The sequence below is a fragment of the Silurus meridionalis genome, chromosome 28 (genome assembly GCF_014805685.1).
Source record: "Silurus meridionalis isolate SWU-2019-XX chromosome 28, ASM1480568v1, whole genome shotgun sequence".
NCBI lineage: Eukaryota > Metazoa > Chordata > Actinopteri > Siluriformes > Siluridae > Silurus > Silurus meridionalis.
The window spans coordinates 10,361,212-10,382,603 of record NC_060911.1 but is presented as its reverse complement, the minus strand read 5'-3'; the positions used below and the strand labels follow the sequence as shown (position 1 = coordinate 10,382,603).

The following is a 21,392-nucleotide window of genomic DNA, read 5'->3' as shown; positions in this document are numbered from 1 at the left end:
CTCATTATAACTACACACTCATTACAATCCCTCACACACACTCATTATAACTACACACTCATTACAATCCCTAACACACACTGATTATAACTACACACTCATTACAATCCCTAACAGACACTCATTATAACTACACACCCATTACAATCACTAACACACACTCATCACGACCCTAGCGATAATATTAGTAGCCTTAGGGTAATAAAAATCATAGTAATAGTAGTAGGAAACTAAAAACACAACTAAGGACACCCAGAACTGTTAAGCAATTAGAATTCTGTATCAGACAAATGTGGGACAGCATTCCACTCCCAAAACATCAGCAACTGGTCTCCTCAGTTCCCTGATAAGTAGTATTAATAGTTATTGTAATAAAAGGTGTATTGCCACAATACAGAATTGGGCTGTTACCACAGAAACTATAACGTATTTCAAAGAACTGGGTGGGGCAGAATTTCTGTATGAACAGTAGAATGGAGAATCTGAAAAGTCTCTTAAAGTAAACTAAAAGGCCTCTGCTTTTGGAGAGAGAAAAAAAAGGAAAAAAGAGAGAGGAGGTCAAAGAGACAGAAAAGGAGAGAGGAAACAAGGCAAGAGTGACGGGAGAGAAAAAAATGATGCCTTAAAATTACAATAGTGAACAAGCCAGGGAATGCTGTTGCCTGACAGACGCTTCAATTCTGAAACGATGTTGCTGTCAACCTCGGAATCGATTTTCCCCCGTGGACAACAGGAAGACGGGTTCTGGATGAACGAGTGCAAGCAAAGAAAGAGAGCGAGAGTAAGGAAAAGATGGCGAGAGAGATGGAGAGGGTGTTCTGCCCTTGACGGTCACAGTGGCCATCAAGGTTAACGCAGTCGAAACAACTTATCACAAAAACTATCGTGAGTTGTGTCCCTCTTCCCCCCACTCCCTCACTGCATCCCTCGTTCATCGTGCTTTCTCTAATGGACTGCTCACAATGAACGCCTGGCAGACTCTTCGTCTTCCTCCTCCTCTTCAATCATCGAGACGACGACTTCAAGGTCAAGAGAATCGGGAATTAAACACGTCCTTTTGGGGAAACAGAAAGACAAATGGAGGATCGGACGGAGAGAGAAAAATGGGCACGCTGCTGAGAAAGACAGAAAGAGAGAAAAAGCTATATACAAAGAGAAGCAATGCAGAGACTGAAACCAGGAATGATCAGAGTTTAAAAATACAATTTTGGAAAAAATTCGACATATGAACTGTTTATCTGAAACATTATCCAACACATTCATTGTAATGAGTGTGCAGTTATAATGAGTGTGTGTTAGGGATTGTAAGGAGTGTGTAGTTATAATGTGTGTGTGTTAGGGATTGTAATGAGTGTGTAGTTATAATGTGTGTGTGTTAGGGATTGTAATGAGTGTGTAGTTATAATGTGTGTGTGTTAGGGATTGTAATGAGTGTAGTTATAATGAGTGTGTGTTAGGATTGTAATGAGTGTGTAGTTATAATGTGTGTGTGTGTTAGGATTGTAATGAGTGTGTATTCATAATGAGTGTGTTAGGGATTGTAATGAGTGTAGTTATAATGAGTGTGTTAGGATTGTAATGAATGTAGTTATAATGAGTGTGTATTCATAATGAGTGTGTGTTAGATTGTAATGAGTGTGTAGTTATAATGTGTGTGTGTTAGGGATTGTAAGGAGTGTAGTTATAATGTGTGTGTGTTAGGATTGTAATGAGTGTGTAGTTATAATGAGTGTGTGTTAGGATTGTAATGAGTGTAGTTATAATGTGTGTGTGTTAGGGATTGTAATGAGTGTGTATTCATAATGAGTGTGTGTTAGGGATTGTAATGAGTGTGTAGTTATAATGAGTGTGTTAGGGATTGTAATGAATGTGTAGTTATATGAGTGTGTGTTAGGGATTGTAATGAGTGTGTAGTTATAATGAGTGTGTGTTAGGGATTATAATGAGTGTGTGTTAGGGATTATAATAGATGTGTAGTTATAATGTGTGTGTGTTAGGGATTGTAATGAGTGTGTAGTTATAATGAGTGTGTGTTAGGGATTGTAATGAGTGTGTAGTTATAATGAGTGTCTGTTAGGGATTGTAATGAGTGTGTGTTAGGGATTGTAATGAATGTGTAGTTATATGAGTGTGTGTTAGGATTGTAATGAGTGTGTAGTTATAATGAGTGTGTGTTAGGATTGTAATGAGTGTGTGTTAGGGATTATAATGAATGTGTAGTTATAATGTGTGTGTGTTAGGGATTGTAATGAGTGTGTAGTTATAATGAGTGTGTGTTAGGGATTGTAATGAGTGTGTGTTAGGGATTATAATGAATGTGTAGTTATAATGTGTGTGTGTGTTAGGGATTGTAATGAGTGTGTAGTTATAATGAGTGTGTGTTAGGGATTGTAATGAGTGTGTAGTTATAATGAGTGTGTGTTAGGGATTGTAATGAGTGTGTAGTTATAATGAGTGTCTGTTAGGGATTGTAATGAGTGTGTAATTATAATGAGTGTGTGTTAGGGATTGTAATGAGTGTGTAGTTATAATGAGTGTGTGTCACTGAGTGTGGGGATGAAGGGAAGTTGCTGATGATCAGCTGCTGTAAAGGGTGTAATTAAATCATCTAGCTGAGAATTCAAACTTTATACTTTCATTAGTTGATTGGAGAAAAAAGTTGTAATGTGAGAAAGTGAAACTACACAGCAGTAAAATTCTCTATGAAATAAAGTTAAAGACAACAGCGGTAAGAAATAAATGAGAGAATAAAGGAGGAAAAAAAGAACCCTCCTGTCTGAGTGCCCAAGGAATACATGACCACAGCACACAGCAGCCTTAATTCTACCCCCCCCCCCCCAACTAAATTAACTTAATAAAGCCAGGATTATCAGGTAAGAGACAGAGACCAGCAAAAGACTCTCTTTCTCTGCCCCTCTCTTTCTACCGGTCTATCGAAGATCACTCTGTCTCTCTCCCATTCTCTGTCTGTCTCTCTCTTTATATTTGTCCCTCTCTCTGTTTCTCCATCTTTGTCTGTCTCTCGCTCTCTCTCTTTTTACCTGTCTGTCTCTCTGTCTACCTGTCTCTCTGTTTCTCTGTCTCTCTACCTGCCTCTGTCCCTTCGTCTGTCTCTCTGTCTTAATTTCTCTCTGTCTCTGTCTGTCTGTGTGTCTCTGATCTTTTCCCAAAATCGAAGAAAGAACACTAAAAGATAATTGGATTTGTGTGGTGTTTATCTGTGTTCATCAAGACCCACCATCTCTCACCACGAGAACTCAATTTCGCATTGTTTGTGTGTGTGTGTGTGTGTGTGTGTGTGTGTGTGTGTGTGTGTGTGTGTGTGTGTGTGTGTGTGTGTGTGTGTGTGTGTGTGTGCGTGCTAGCTAAACTTCAGCTAGCTGATGAACTAAATAAACACGGCAACTTTTCTGAAAGAAAGGTAGAAAAAAAAGGAGGGTAGAAGGAAAGAAATGAAAAAGAAATGGAAGGAGGAAGAGAGGAAAGAAAAAAGTAAAGAACAACACAAAAGATCTGTTGAGATATAAACATTTTCTGGTTACACACAGGTTGTGTGGTGTAAAAATTTTTTTTTTTTTTTTTTTATCAGACACCCCCATAGTGAGTTTCATCGGCTGTTAGTTTTATTGTAGCAGCACAAAATGAAGGTGGGGGAAAATCAATAGAGCAATATGAGCTGAACACTTATCTCTGAAACACGGGTGTTCAGGGTCAGAGAGAGTCACATCACTCTGAACGAAGGTGAGAGAGAGGGAGAGAGAGAGAGAGAGAGAGAGAGAGAGAAAGAGAGAGAGGGAGAGAGTGAGGAAGAGTGACAAACTGATCGGATCTGATCAGAGAGAAGGCATAGCGAGAGGATCAGAGGAGGCCAAACGGAATGGCGACTTCATAGTGACTTGTGTGGAAAGAGGGCCCTCTGTGCCATGTTTACTTACAAGTTACAGAAAGTAGGGTCAGATATTAATAAGGTCAGAAAGAAAGGAAAAGGGTTTGAGCTTGAACAGTTTAACAAATAAACAGTGTATACGTGTACAAGTATAAAATAAAAAGAAAAACAAGTTATTTAAAGTCACACTTTTACTAGCAGTATTAGTAGCAGGTGAAGTAGCAGTATTAGTAAAAGTAGCAGTAGAAGTATTAGTATTAGTTAAAGTAGCAATATTAGTATCAGTATTAGTAGCAAAATAAGTATTAGTATTTGTAGAAGTATCAGTATTAGCAGCAAAGGAAGTAGCAGTATTAGTAGAAGTAGCAGTAGAATTAGCAGTATTAATAGAAGTATCAGTATTAGTAAAAGTAGCAGTATTAGTAGAAGTATTAGTATTAGTAAAAGTAGCAGTATTAGTATCAGTATTAGTAGCAAAAGAAGTATTAGTATTTGTCGAAGTATCAGTATTAGTAGAAGTAGCAGTATTAGTATCAGTATTTGTGGCAGTAGAAGTAAAAGTGACTCTCTGGTGTCTCAGCCAGTGCCTTTGTGTTTGGACTCATAACACAATATTTCATCTCTTCTCTCAGACACACTATGTCTTCATTATTTCTTGTGGACAATTTTCCTCTGAAGTCAGCAATATTCTTGATTTTTACTGGGACACAAACGGAACTCTCACAATGAGACCACGGGGGGCAATTACAGAGAGAGAGAGAATGAGAGAGAGAGAGAGAGAGAGAGAGAGTCTCTCCTATGAGAACACAGATACACAGATCATCCAGTGATGCAGTGTATTCAGTATTATAAAGTAATAATGAGATTCCCTGCAGAAGATGAGGAGAAAAACTAGTATAATACAACTTTATATTATAGTATGGCTGTAGTATGATAAGATGCTTGTCATCATTGTGACCAAAAAAGCTTTTCTATCGAAGTCATCACAATAAACTTTACATGTTGATGATGCTTAACATGTTAATTACACAGACATTTGTGTGTTTGTCATTTCATCAGTAAGAACACACACACATACACACTTTTCCTTGTCAGGATCATTGCAAAAGACTCTGCCTTAAACCTTACTGAAAGCATAACATTTTACTACTGCTACTACACACACACACACACACACACACACACACACACACACACACACACACACACACAGGTTCTACTTTAGTACCAGAGAGAGAGGGGAGAAACAGAGGGGAGGAGAGGTGTTCTGTACTCCCAAAACAGAATATAATTTTTTTTTCTCTCTGTCTCTTTTGAGTGCGAGAGTGTGAGAGAGGAAAAGTAGTGTTGTGTGTGTGTCAATATCAGCTACCAAATCTTGGACCACTGACAAATAAACGATTGTGTATTATTCAAGAAAAAATTGCATGTAACCCCGCCCACTGTTTCCTATTGGCTCATTCACTGTTATAAATAAAACACACCGTGATATTTAGAAAATGCAATCATGTGTGTCTGTACCTCAAAATCGGCATGTTTGTGTATGTCCTCTGCTCTCTGTCGACTTAAAATGAACTCGGCTTCATTTGCAACACGTACAAGGTGGTCCTTCATCGTGTGACTCAGCAACCTAGAGAGAGAGAGAGAGAGAGAGAGAGAGAGAGAGAGAGAGAGAGAGAGAGAGAGAGTTATTGAATTGGTGATGAGTGTGAAATCAGATTTATACACTGTAATGTGCACGTGTGTGTGTGTGTGTGTGTGTGTGTGTGTGTGTGTGTGTGTGTGTGTGTGTGTGTGTGTGTGTCAGCACGCGTTAAGGAACCAGAAAATGACATCTGCCACACTGATTACACACACGCACACACACCCACCCTCTTATGCTAACTAATGTGTTAATGATACACATCTGTAAATATTCAGAGAGGAAGAGATTTGTGACTTCTGACCTTTGGTCTCTGACCTTAAACCTGACCCTGCTCATGTTGCTACATGTGAAACAGCAGTTTTGCACGCGCGTGCGCTCACACACACACACACACACACACACACACACACACACATTTATTTATCCCAGACAGTGAGTATGAAAGACTCAAAAAAAAAAATAATAAAAATACAGACATAACATATGTATAAAATGGTTGAGAAGGATAGAAAGAGAGACAGAGAAAAGGAGAGAAGAAAGCGAGAGAGAAAGAATAATAGAAAAGTGTTAAAAGTGTGTGTAGCAGCACATCCACAGTAGACCTGAGTGTGACAGTGTGAATATGGCTTTGAGTTTCACTATTGTTAGCTTGGATTCGCTGGGTGTTTTGAGTCTTGCGGCGGTGCTTTAGAGTGGGCGGGGTGACGGAGCTGTGCGCAGCGGGTCACGGGGCTACGGCCCGAGCAAAGTGGAAGAATAACAGAGAGTGGACGCATGAAGGGAGTGTGAGAAGGAATGAAGGGCAGAAACTCGATACTGGAGTGTCGAGGGCGGACAACGGGGGAGCAGAGGCACAGACGCCATCAATAACGCCGTTCACGCTGCGGCCCACTTACTTTATGGCCTTACACACACACACACACTCACACACGCACACTTTTCTTAACCTTTCTGTTCCTAGGCCCAAAATGACCCATTTGCGTAAAACAAAATCACTCATCCAGTTGTGTGCTTCCTTGGCTGTGTTCCAAATGTCACCTACTCCCTAGAATCCCAAGTAACACAGCACACATTAAAACAAACAGTTCCTTCTAGATCCCTACAGTTTACACTATAATGAGTGGAACATTCTAGAACAGATGATGTTCATATGCGGTGGGGAATATGCTTCACTGTGTTACATAGTACACCACAGTGTCTGCATTCTGCATTCAGGAACGCTGCAACAACCGGAACATGCTAGAACATCTGAGAGTGGCACTGTGTAGGGCACACAATAGAAGTAATAGCAATAATTGCTCCATACAGTGTGAGTCTGAACTGTTCTAGAATGTTCCATGTTTTGCAATGCAGACTGTAGAGTTCTAAAATTCCGAACTCTGCATCCTGGAAACCTGAAGGTGACTATTATAATGATTGGAACGTTCTAGCTGAGACTTATTACAGACATTACAGCTGAGACTTAGACCATGAGTGTAAATATGTGTGTTCTAAGAATAAGTATGTTGTTTTTTGTACATGAATACTTGTCATTTTTCCCATCACAAGCTACATCTTTTATATACAATTCTCCTATTTTTTCCTTTATATATTTTCATCTTTATATATTTTACATAGTTTATTGGTTTTATTTATCTGCCTTCTTTTTCCCTTGTTTTATTTCTTCCCCCACCCTATTCCCTCATGCCGGTCAGTCGTATAAAGCATTTCACTGCATGTCATACTCTGTATGTATGTGTATGTGACGAATAAAATTTGATTTGATTTGATTTTAATTTTTACATGTTTAAAGCAGACAATAATATTTACTAAATATGTTACTTTACTTTACAGGTCAAGATCAGACAGTTTCCTGTCCTCACTAAACTTTTTAAGATCAGACTTTACCTGTCCTCATGTTACATGTCTGGATCAGACAGCTCCTGTTCTGGAATGCTCTATTCATGACAATGTAAACTGTAGAGTTCTAAAATTGTAAACTCTGCATCCAAGAACAGCTTTTAACTGAGAACTTGCCAAGATGGCCACAAGACTCATCTGTAAGAACATACGTTCCTTCATTGTGTGCCTCAGATTATGTGTAATATCCACATTTCAAGAACCAGTAAAAGAGCTGTTGCTATCGAAACTTTATTATTACACCCTGTTGTTTGTATTTTATAGCAGGATCGAGATGCTGTAATAGACAATTAATCAGCACCATGTAGCCAATCAGAATCAAGAATTCATCCATGTCTAATTATAACCTCAAGCTCATCATTTTAAATAAAAACAAGACAAACAAGCAAACAGATTTACTTCACAACAGAAAGTTTGGAAGGATTCACAATGTCCTGCTTATAAACACACCTACAACCAAGCCCACAAATAACATTGTAGGCATTTGCTGCTACTAAGTTTCCTGGTAAACATTAAGACTGTATTGATATCAATCCAAAAGAAATCTAACATGGGGTCAAAAACTACTCTATTCACTTCTGATCTTTCCTCCTGGAACTCTTGCCCTCTGTCTTTTTCTTCTCTTCGCCTTGTCGCTCAGCGAGAGCAGGATAATGTTACCGACCCCTATGCTGCAAATCAAGCCCCTTGCACGACACCAACATCTGGATTAGCGCAACGCACACCAACAGACATTCAAAACTCGGATGTAATAAGCGTCTGACAAATTCCCTATTGGATATTACAGTTTTTATTATCTGCTTACAGTTTCTTGCTTTTACAACAACGGCTAAAACATCGCCGTAGCATTTTTTTATAAACCGTACGGCTAACGTTATAAATATTTCCGATTTAATTATCGAACTTAATTATTGATTTCATTATCTCTTTACTTTCAACTCGGAGACAGGCTGAGGTTCATTAGCATTTACACCCCTTCGGTAGTCCCTGCCAAAAAGGCATTCGTTAGCATGAGTTAGCATCACTGACATTGATATCACAGGCCTCTCTTGAAGGCGCGCAGGGAGATCTAAGAGCCCTGAAACTGATCGTGACTCCTTTCATCCTGGTGAGATTCCGAATAACTCTCAGCGGCGCAGACATGCACTTCCTCTACCAAAAAAGTGTCATATTTCTATTCGTCTCAGTGCCTCATGCTCTAAAAAGCTCAAGCTCATAAGTAACGGACGCACTGACACGACCTCAGAGGTGGTGACCTCAAGGGCATCATGACCCCAGGGTCACCTTCTCAAAGCTCTTTCACCGAGACATCGAATCGATTTCGATCCGAGCATGTTCAAGTGGAGCGCTTTGAGCCAGAACAGAGGCAGATAATGAAAAGGTGTCGAACGCAGTCCGGGGGCAGATAAGAACACAAGGTAATGTCATTAACGAAGTGAAGATTTCATTATATTTTTATCTGTCTTGAGTGATAATGGCAATGTGTGACTTCTAATTCCTGGTTTGCCAGGAGGATCCGATACAGACTTGATTAGACGAAGACAAGATCAGGTATTTAACCCCTCTTGGTAACCAGGTTTTGTATTTATATGTATGATTAGGTGCTGTATGTAATCAGATGTATATTTCATGAAAATAATGTATTTAAAAAAAAATTCAACAGTTGGAAATTCTCTGCCCTCACGTGACAGCAAGGAATACAGATCAGAATCGTGGAGATCAAATATTAAGCTTGTGGTTAAGATTTTGCATTAATATACTAAACAGTTTGTGCTTAAAACAAGTATTATTAAATTGTTTTGTTGTATTTATCTCGTTTACATGTTAAGATCTGACAAATATCCGTCCTCACTTTACATGTCACTATCAAATAGTTATCTGTTCACATTTTACATGTTAGTATCAGACAGTTACCAGTCCTAACTTTACATGTTAGTATCAGACAGTTACCGGTCCTCACTTTACATGTCAGGATTAGACAGTTACCTGTCCTCACTTTACATGTCAGGATGAGACAGTTACCGGCCCTCACTTTACATGTCAGGATTAGACAGTTACCGGCCCTCACTTTACATGTCAGGATTAGACAGTTACCGGTCCTCACTTTACATGTCAGGATTAGACAGTTACCGGTCCTCACTTTACATGTCAGGATTAGACAGTTACCGGTCCTCACTTTACATGTCAGGATGAGACAGTTACCTGTCCTCACTTTACATGTCAGGATGAGACAGTTACCGGCCCTCACTTTACATGTCAGGATTAGACAGTTACCGCCCTCACTTTACATGTCAGGATTAGACAGTTACCGGTCCTCACTTTACATGTCAGGATTAGACAGTTACGGTCCTCACTTTACATGTCAGGATTAGACAGTTACCGGCCCTCACTTTACATGTCAGGATGAGACAGTTACCGGCCCTCACTTTACATGTCAGGATTAGACAGTTACCGGCCCTCACTTTACATGTCAGGATTAGACAGTTACCGGCCCTCACTTTACATGTCAGGATTAGACAGTTACCGGTCCTCACTTTACATGTCAGGATTAGACAGTTACCGGTCCTCACTTTACATGTCAGGATTAGACAGTTACCGGTCCTCACTTTACATGTCAGGATTAGACAGTTACCGGTCCTCACTTTACATGTCAGGATTAGACAGTTACCGGTCCATGTCTTACATGGTAGTACAAGACAGTTATCTGTCCTCATTTTACGTGTTAGAATTAGACAGGTACCTGTCCTCACTTTCTAAGACATGATCAGAGACCTACCTGTTACTACCCTAATGTTCTAATTGGACTGCTATCTCTCCACACAGGATTAGATGATTACCTGTCCTCAGGTCCCATGTCACTTTACATGTTAAGGTTATACAGTTTCTTGCACTTGCTTTAAAGTTTCCTCGATTAAAAATGAGGAATGACTAGATGAAGATTAGGCCTGTCCCCTGTAACTGTTGATTCAGGTATTTAGGAAATATGATTTACCTTCCTTCATTGACGAGCTCGATGAAGGCTAAACCGGCATTCTTCTGTATGGAGTTCTGCCATTCCTGTAAACAGAAACAGAACACTAAGATTACACACCCATGTGGAAGCACACCAACACAAACACACAGTCTAAATATTAGCTAATGCTGTAAGGGTAATAATAGACTCTAACTAATATTAAATTTTAAGAATTACAAATTATAGTACCAAAAGATAATAATTTAATTTTTATTTTTTTTTATTTAAGATTTTGATTTGTCTAGTGCTTTTAACAACGTCATGTCACAAAACGGCTTAAAATAAAACAAAACAGTTTTACAATATACATTTTTTAATTCATAAATAAGTCCCTATCATTTTATCCCTAATGATCGATGGTGAGGAAAAACTCCCTGAGATGGTATTAGAATGTAACCTTGAGAGAAACCATCCTCATCTTCATGAGACACAGAATGTCCATTACTGTTATTAACTATTCACTGATGGAAACCTAAATGAAAAACTGTAGGCAACTGTAGTCCTAAGCCATTGTAACAAACTGTATATATGAATTAAAGTTAAAATCCACCTTCACAGCCATCTTCTAAATGGAATCATCCACAGTAACCTCCTGTACCACACAGTAGAACACTGACTCACACTGTTTCACTGTTATAGTACACATCACTGTCAGTCACCATGTTCTTTAATTAAAGAAAGAGACACATTCTCATCCTGATCAAACCGCTTTTAATGATCCCCGGCCTCATTACCGGATCATGAACATTAGTTCTGCAGCAGTGTGATACGGGTTTTATAGCGTCGTGACCCGATGAGACGATACACAGCCATTTATGACCTCTGAACTATGACCGCGACCTTTCAACCCAGGACATTACACCAGAATAGGAGAGGAAATCACAATCGATTTTTAAGCATGAAATATTTTCCTGTTTTATCTTTTAAACCTTCAAGCAGAGAGAGGAGGAGCAAAAAAGAAACAATCCAAAAGAAAGAGAGTAACAATGAAAAAACCCTATTCTTCTTTTAGAATATATGAGAATTAAAGGGGAGAAAGAAAAAATAAAAATAAAAATAGAAAACCTTATATTAAAATTAATTAATCAATTAATCAATTAATCAATTAATCAATTGATTAATTATTTAAAGCTAATAAAAAAAAGAAAGAACAAACATGTATTAAAGAGATAGAGGGATTTAAAAGAGTGATGGGTGAATAGATGGAGGCTTTTAATTAAGGTAGAATTAAACATATAGACTGATTATAGAGGGACAGGTAGATAAATGCGACAGGTAGATAGAGGGATGGGAGAAATGGATAGAGGGATGTTAGAGAGATAAAAAGATAAATAGATGAATGGATTTTAATAGAGAAAGTGAAGAAAAACATATGAAGAGATGCAAATAGAACAGCCGAATGATAAATAAATCTAAAAATGTTGGGATAAAATGGAGGGATAGAGCGATATGGATGGAATAATGTAATGTAAGTAAATGTAAGTAAAGGGGTGGAAAAATAAATAGACGTAAGGATGAAAAGATAACTGCTTGGATGGGTGTTAATAAAGAAATGGAGAGGTAAAATGATGAATGGATGCTAATGGGGATGGAGAGATAAATGGATAAAGGGATGCAGATGTAGAGATAAATGGATGAACGGATAGGGATGGAAAGTTAAATAAATGAAGGAGTGCTAGTAGAGGAATAGACAGATAAATGAATATAGGGATAATAATAGAGGGATGGAGAGATAAATAGATAAAGAGATATTAATAGAGGGATGAAAAGATAAATGGATGAAGGGATGTTAATAGAGAGATGGAGAGGCAAATGGACAAAGGGATAGGGATAGAGAGATACATAGATGAATGGATATTAATAGAGGATGGAAAGATAAATGGATAAAGGGATATTAATAGAGGGATAGAGAGAAATTGATAGAGGAATGTTAATAAAGGGATGGAGAAATAAATTGATAGAGGAATATTGATAGAAGGATTAAAAAAAATGGATGAAGGGATGTTAATAGAAGGATGGAGAGATACATGTATAAAGGGATGCTAATAAGGGGATGAAGAGAAAAAAAAGAAGGAATATTAATAAAATGATGGGGAGATACATGTATAAAGGGATACTAACAGGAATGGAGAGATAAATGGATAAAGGGATATTAATAGAGGGGTGGAGAGATAATGGATGAAGGGATGTTAATAGAGGATGGAGAGATAATGGATGAAGGGATGTTAATAGAGGATAGAGAAATAAATTAATGAAATTATGTTAATAGAGGGATGGAGAGATAAATTAAATTGTGTTAATAGAGGGATGGAGAGAGATTGGTGGAGGGATAAAGATAAATGGATAAAGGGATGTTAATAAAGTAATATAGAGATACATGAATGAAGGGATATTTAAAAGTGGGATTTAAAGACAAACGGATGAAGGGATGTCAATAGAAGGATGAAGAGGTGTAAATTAAGGGATGTAGAGATAAATTAATGGAGGGATGTTAATAGATGGAGATAAATTGATGGAGGAACGTTAATAAAAGGATGGAGAGATAAATGGATGAAAAGATATTAATAGAGGGATTTAGAGATGAATAGATGAAAGGATGTTAAAAGCGGGATGGAGAGATAAATGGATGAAAGGATGTTAATAGAGGGATGGGGAGGTAAATGTATAAAGGGATGCTAATAGAGGGATGAAAAGATAAATGAATAAAGGGATAGGGATGGAGTGAATAAAGAGATGGTTATAGAGATGGAAAGACAAATAGATGAAAGGATGGGGATGGAGAGATAAATGGATAAAGGAATACTAAAAGAAGGAGAGAGAGAGATATATATGGATAAAAACATGCTAATAGAGAGATGGTGAGAACTAGATGGAGGAATGTTAATATAAGGACGGAGAGACTAATAATTTAATCTGTGTGTCTTTCACAGTCAGAACTGAAGCATGCTGGGGGGAAAAACAGATACTTGAAATGTACATAGCACCCAGTTTTATTGCTCGCTGTGAAATACGTTTCATGTGAAGAAAAGAAAGAAAGAAAGAAAAGAAAAGAAAGAAAGTTTGTGTATAGTTCTCACAGTGCAAGGTGACTGGTCAGATGCTATAAAGTCCATCATGGATAAAATGTAAATAAACATCTGTATGAAATCTAAAGAAAAGTAATAAATAAGTGGTGTACATTCCACTCTTGGCCCTTTTAACAGTAAAGTCAGTTAAAGTGCAGTCACGCTGAGAGGCCCTTAACTCACACGGCACCCTGTGGAGTGAGCTATGTGAGGACAGGGGGCTCTTCGTGTCCACACAGGAAGTGCACTAAAATTTGAATGCACTCTCTGAGTACCCTGTGGAGCAGCGTGCCACAGAACAACGCGGCTCATGCGGGATCGCACAGACGCGTGCAGAACGCTTTTCTAAAGAAAACACAGACAGCAAACCAGCTCCGAGTTCCAGAAAAGTGTAGAGAGCACAGTGTAGAAAGCACAGCACCGGGGTTAACGCATTCGGTTCCAATATACACCCTCTGCACTGGAACCAGTACAAACTGAACATGCTCAAACCCACAGAAAAACCCCTCATGCTAGCTCACTAGATCATCAAGCTCGTGTTGACTAAAGGAAAAGAAAAAAACGCTCTGGTATTTGTTTTTTGCCTTTTGACGCCAAAACACAAAGACAAAACAAAAATATTTGCTGACTGAATAAATCCTGGAATCTACTGCTCACTAGTGATCATCCTGTTCAAGTTATATCAATGTTCCATATATACAAAAAACAGATCCACAATGATCCGAGAGCCGGTTAATACTGCTGATCAGCAGAATAGATCATATTTTATTGTGTACTGTAGGAATATACAGTAGAGAAAAGCCGGAGCCTGAGAGTGTACTACAGTAAGCAGTGATGTCATTGTGTAACGGAAATGTCCGTTTAGCACGTGCATGTGGTCTGTGCTTTCCTTACGATAGATAAGATCTGTGAACAAGATTTAATCATGTAGAACCAACACACACACACACACACACACACACACACAGCTGAATTTATACAATCACACATTACTGAACATGTGCATGTGGCATGCCGGACTACTTACATAACCGCTCACATGATATATATTTTCAAATTGTATTGGTTGGTGGTTAAGTGCTACTGGGTAACCAATCATTTACATTAAAGTTTAATATTTAGCATGCAATAATTCTGCAAATATTATATGAATGCATGTTAATTTTAAATTAAAGGCCGGCTTATGATGGAGATGCGTTCCGAACACCCCATCGTACCTTGAAAATATAGTAAGTCGAAGCTTAGCCTAGGAGTCTTAAAGTATGGTGATCGGTGTGGGGAAGTATACTGTATTGGTTATAATTTAACACATTACAGTACATAATTTAGCAAAATGGAGTAATTTACAATACCGTATTCTATAAACTATGCAGTAAATATGTAGGTGGAAGGGGGCGCAGGGACGAGTTTGCGAGTGAAGAATATGTTGCTGCATTTGCCTGCTAGTGGAACTTAAATTTTTTGTTACAATTTTGTCGTATTGCTATCTTCTTCGGAAAGATAAAAATTATATAAATATTATGCTAATGTATATAAATATGTAATTTTTTTTATATATGTAATTATGCAAATGTGATTATTGCTTTTATTAATAGTATTAGTAGCAACATTCCAGAAATACTATATAAGATGACTATTATTATTGCATTCAAAAAGAAAGTTGACTTTTTACAAAAAATAATGTAAACAAATATGTAACCATTAAAAAAGACAATTTAAAAATCTAAATAAAAATAAACAATTTTAATGTTTGCTGAAAGGTGTGAAATAAGCGTTCAACTTTTGAACCTTAAAAAAAGCATTTTGAAAATCTTACACAGTATTTTAGTAACATTCATATTTTTGTTATATATATTTCTTTTTTGCAGCATATTACATTGGCTTTTACATATATCGTCCCTACAGCGCTACCACATTTCCCTTTCAAGCCTTTATCTTGTTTATTTTGTCTAAGCTGCCTATTTCTCTCTTTAACTTTTCACTCTCTCCTTCTCTATCTGTCTCTTTGACTTTCCCTCTCTCCCTCTCTCTGATCAAAGCTGAACGGTAGTTCCATCTGCTTTATAAATCACTCGTATTTCCTCCTTTTCATCATGATGATTTCGGGTTTCATTCCCCTGCTTGGCCCAAAACAAATAAACAGCATTGATGATGACTGATGGCTCGTTACCTCGCTGGTGACGTGTTTATTTTTGATCCAGATTAGCCAAACGTCTCGCCGGGTTCTGCAGTGTGTCAGAGGTGGTTTTAGTTTTGGCGTAATTACGCGTTGCTCTATCAGCGCTAATTAACGAGGAGTTGCTGTAAACACCACACTAAAGGCTGAAGACGGAGTGGGACAGGAAGTAGGAAGCAGTTAATATAATCACACCATCACTCTTACACATATATTCACACTTGAGAGTCATTCGAGTGCTTTTTAAGCTGCTTACTGATCTAGAACTCGCTAAGGTCTATTTTTCTTACCTCAGAAATAAGAGACGTAGGTTTTAAAGCGTTCGTAAGGAAGGTGTAAAGGTAACAATGTAAAAAGCCTACAGTAGGAAGTACAGATGTTAGGATATTTATATGGTGATAATATCTATTACATAGTAAAGTTAGTTTTTGGGGTTGATTCTTATAAAGCTATTTTACATACATCTTTCCAGATAAATCATACAAAAGATGAACAACGCATGATGGTGCGACCCCGTGAATAGCCATAGTTTAAGCGCACTACATACAAAATACTAAAAGTGTAGTATTTTTAGATGGCAGTAAATGAATTTGGTAAATCTGGGCTAATCTCCAGCTATTTAGACTAGATGCTACGGTCCAGAAAAGTGGCAAGAAAACTTTTTCATTCAACATAATCAGAAAAAGGTGTATAAAATCAGTCTAAATTACTCCAGATTGAAAATGGCATCTTAAAAAAAGCTATTTTATCAAATAAATACTCATTTCTGCTAAAATGCTGCGTTTGGCTGTATTTATATGCTTGGTTTGCAAAAAGATGAGAAGCGATTACCATAAAGAGTAAAATGACAAGCTAGATGGGTGTTTAGTTGTTTCAGAAAACTCTTTTATGAATGTGAAACCTGTCTGAAATGTTTTTTTTTTTATTTCAAATCAGATGGCTGTGAGTGTACACTTAAAGCACTACTGAATAGCCTCGTCTCAGTTAGCACATTTCTTTACTCTCAGCCAATCAGAGCTCAGAATACAAGGATTATTCGTTATTATCCTTTTTATTTATTTATTTATTTTATTTTTTTTAAGGTGATGATGGATGAGGAACCTAACACTCGACTTGACTGAGACCTTCTGATCGATTTCCCTGACTCCTTGTTTTCACACTCTCTCTCTCCTTAAGTATTGATCCCTCGTTCTGAGACTCAGTGAAGGGGGTTAAACTCTCTTCCTTTCTTTCAAGGTCAAAGGGTGAATGTTAAAGGTTAAGGAATGGCAAGCGCTGAGGGCCAGAGTCCTTCTGTTTAACAGGTTAAGCTCGCTCGCTCTCTCTCTCCCTCTCTCTTTCTCTCTCTCTCTCTCTAAAAGCTTTTAGCAGCTCCAAAATCTGTCCAAAAATAACTATACAAATATGACTATAGCAACCATGAATATAATATAATTAGCAAGTTTTGATACTAAAAGCATCCCAAATATATGTATCCGCATTTGAAATCACAATTCATGTACACAGAAGTCACTTTATTTTAAATAAAATACAAATTTCTACAATCAGAATCAGTTCCTAATTAACTACACTTAAGTGTTCATATTATAAACAGGAATTTATATGATGCCAACTGAAACTCCGCTCACCACTTAACCTGATTAAAAACATTTTTCCAATAATGTTTTAACATTGTAATCTATTTCTCCAAGCATCTGGGGGTAGCAGCCCTGGGACACAACTCTATACACACTAGTCAATCTCACAGGAGAATCTAAAATCATTTTTTTTTTACTCAATACAAGGAATTGTTCTGAAAATTATTATTATGCCTAAAAATAATTTTTGAATCACTGGGAGATTCCTTTATGATGATGGAAAATAAATTATACTATCAGAATTTGTATCATTTTTTTTTAACACTTAAATGACAAACACTTTGGCCTCAAGACTTTTTTTTATACCCCCCATTTTCCTTTTCATCCCTCCTCCTCTCCTGCTGTTTAGAAGATGAGAGAAGAGATGGATGGTGTAAAGACCAGATGAGCTGACACAGCACCGGATAATAACAGTGATATACTCACACACACACCTGCACTGATCCTGCTTTTATCTGATACACACAGAGTCAATGATTACGCCATAACTCCAGCCAATAGTCACAGTTTATACACACACACACACACACACACACACACACACACACACACACACACACAAAATATGTGAGAAAAAAAGTGGGTAATTTCATCCCTTAAAATCAATGCTGTAACCTTTCACCTTTAGATCCTAACAAAATTATAATAACTACACACTCATTACAATCCCTAACAAACACTCATTATAACTACACACTTATTATTCTTTCTTCTTTTCTTTATTTTGATTCATTTCTTGTGCATTTTTTCATTTTGATCTTTATTTCGTTCAATTTTGAGAATCATGTCTTTCCTTTGCAAATACTCTCTTTTTATTGTTTCTCTGATTTACATCCCTTACTTTTTTCTCTCATCCATAATCCTTTGTTCATGGTTTTTTTTCCAACTTTCTTGAATGAACTCGGCCTATTTGTCTCCACCCTCTTCCCTGTCTTATTGTCTGTGGACACCTGACCATAAGATTAGCATGTGCTTTCTGAACATCTCATTCCACATTTCGTCCCCATTTGCAGTCTTGATAACCTCCTGGGAAGATATTCCACTAGATGTTGGAGTGTGCATGTGGAGAATTGTGTTCATTCAGTGTTAGTAAAGTCAGATACTGATGTGGGTAATGTGAGGAGGCCTGGGGTGCAGTCAGCATGCAGTCAGGTGCAACATCATTATCAACAAACCCGATTCCAAAAAAGTTGGGACACTGTACAAATTGTGAATAAAAAAGAATGCAATAATTTACAAATCTCATAAACTTATATTTTATTCACAATAGAATATAGATAACATCAAATGTTGAAAGTGAGACATTTTGAAATGTCATGCCAAATATTGGCTCAATTAAATGTACATATAAGGAACAGAAGGAGGACCAATTTGCAACTTATTAGGTTAATTGGCAACATGATTGGGTATAAAAAGAGCCTCTCAGAGTGGCAGTGTCTCTCAGAAGTCAAGATGGGCAGAGGATCACCAAAGCCCTCAGTTCAGAAGCCTGCATCTCTGATGGTATGGGGTTGCATGAGTGCATGTGGCATGGGCAGCTTACACATCTGGAAAGGCACCATTAATGCAGAAAGGTATATCCAGGTTCTAGAACAACATATGCTCCCATCCAGACGTCGTCTCTTTCAGAGAAGACCTTGCATTTTCCAACATGACAATGCCAGACCACATACTGCATAATTTACAACATCATGGCTGCGTAGAAGAAGGATCTGGGTACTGAAATGGCCAGCCTGCAGTCCAGATCTTTCACCCATAGAAAACATTTGTTGCATCATAAAGAGGAAGATGCGACAAATAAGACCCAAGACATTTGAGCAACTAGAAGCCTGTATTAGACAAGAATGGGACAACATTCCTATTCCTAAACTTGAGCAACTTGTCTCTTCAGTCCCCAGACATTTGCAGACTGTTATAAAAAGAAGAGGGGATGTCACACAGTGGTAAACATGGCCTTGTCCCAACTTTTTTGAGATGTGTTGATGCCATGAAATTTAAAATCAACTTTTTCTCCCCTTAAAATGATACATTTTCTCAGTTTAAACATTTGATATGCCATCTATGTTATATTCTGAATAAAATATTGAAATTTGGAACTTCCACATCATTGCATTCTGCTTTTATTCACAATTTGTACAGTGTCCCAACTTTTTTGGAAACAGGTTTGTATTCCACATATGGGTGGAAAAGTCATTTGTTTCAATACTTTTTATCCAAAGTGTGTTTATGTGTGTATTATTAATTTGATCATGTATGCAAGCTCAGAATTGGTGGTATAGTTAGTTTTGTAGTTCTACTTTTGTGATCTCAAAAGGAAGTGATTGAATTTTTTAGTTTTTTATGTTTCATTTTTTTTCTTCCTCCACCGCTGTGTGGAGATGGGAGATGTGATACCACCGGTGAAATTTTCTAATTAATTTCCTCTCAACATGACGAAGTAGGTTTGGGGTCAGAGGGTGGGAGGTCATGGTCGCTCAGGGCTTTTTAATCACGGCAGGTTGGACAGATGTGTGTATAGCTTCAGAGCAGCTTTGAGGACTTGGAGTTTAACGGTGCTTTAATGACGCCTAGATTTACGTGATTGCTTTATTTACAATTGAAGATCGACTCAGATTTTATTTTATTTTTTGGTTTATGGCTTTAAAATGAGCTGCACGGTTATTGATTGGGAGATTTACTCTGTAAATTTTGTTTTTGTGTGTGGGCACGTGTAAATTAGCTTTTTAATTCACAAAAAATTAAAAACATATAACATTTAACAGACGTCCTTATCCAGAGCAACTTACATTTATCACACTGATACAACTGAGCAGCTATGTGGTAAAGGGCCTTGCTTAGGGGTCCAGGAGTGGCTGCTGCTATCGATTAATTTAATAATCGAGCATTCTAATAATTATTCCATCAATTAATTGAGTAATCGGGTAAGAAATGTTTTTTTCTTTATTAAAGAGCAATACTTAAGAGAAAGAAAATAAGACAGGTCTCTTAAAATGAACAAGTAATTTGTTTTTCTTTTATTGCTGAAATTGTATTCAAGAAAATCGGTAAAAACTAAACCCAATGTGGTCTAACACACTGTAATGTGGTCTAACACACTGCATTGTACGTAACACACTGTAATGTAGTCTAACACAGTGGTCCCCAACCCCCGGGCCGCAGACCGGCACCGGTCCATGGGTCAATTGGTACTGGGTCGCACAGAAAGAATACATAACTTACATTATTTCCGTTTTATCTATTATCTGATTCTGAACAATGTTTTATTTTGGAAAATTACCGGATTCTCATGATGCATCGGTCATGTCTTACCTCCATCCGCTACCTTCTTAAAGGGGCTGCTCTGGCCGCTAACACATAATACATTACCGCTAAATACCAGTTTTTATGCCGGTCGTATCATTTTATTTTGTTGTATTTATCCGCCACACCTTAAAGGCGGGTCCATGAAAATATTGTCTGACATTAAACCGGTCCATGGTGCAAAAAAGGTTGGGGACCGCTGGTCTAACACACTGCATTGCATGTAACACACTGTAATGTATGTAACACACTGCATTGCATGTAACACACTGTAATGTATGTAACACACTGCATTGCATGTAACACACTGTAATGGGGTCTACACACTGGTATATACAGTATCTCACAAAAGTGAGCAACCATTTTAGTATATTTTCTCAAGGGACAATACTATAAAAATAAAAACTGGACATGCTTTAGAGTAGTAACAGATTTACTGTTCTTTAAAAACAACTCAACATTTTTGTCAAAATAGCTGGCAACGTGACAAAAGTGAGAACACCCTAAGTAAAAAACTATGTCCAAAGTTCAATATTTTGTGTGAGCACCATTGTTATCTAGCACTGTCTTAATCCTCCTGGTTATGGAATTCACCAGAGCTGCACAGTTTGTTGCTGGGATCCTCTTCCACTCCTCTATAATGACATAACGAATTTGCTGGATGTTAACGATCAGGTCTGGAGACATACTTGTTGGAAAACTGCCATTTAGCCCAGTTTCTGAAAGGAGGGCATCATGTTCTGTTTCAGAATGTCACAGTACATGTTGGAG

At 37.6% G+C, this 21,392-nt stretch overlaps 1 protein-coding gene across 2 annotated transcripts in view; it reads right to left on the bottom strand.

Moving 5' to 3' along the window:
* The window catches only part of lrba (LPS responsive beige-like anchor protein), a 208,705-nt gene that overhangs the window by 118,674 nt on the left and 68,639 nt on the right, over positions 1-21,392 (bottom strand). For both annotated transcript variants that reach the window (XM_046843284.1, XM_046843283.1), the window contains 2 exons: positions 10,423-10,487; positions 5,408-5,516 (listed from right to left, as the gene is read on the bottom strand). In XM_046843284.1, the coding sequence (XP_046699240.1) occupies positions 5,408-5,516; positions 10,423-10,487 (174 nt within the window). The remainder of the gene's footprint in view (positions 1-5,407; positions 5,517-10,422; positions 10,488-21,392) is intronic.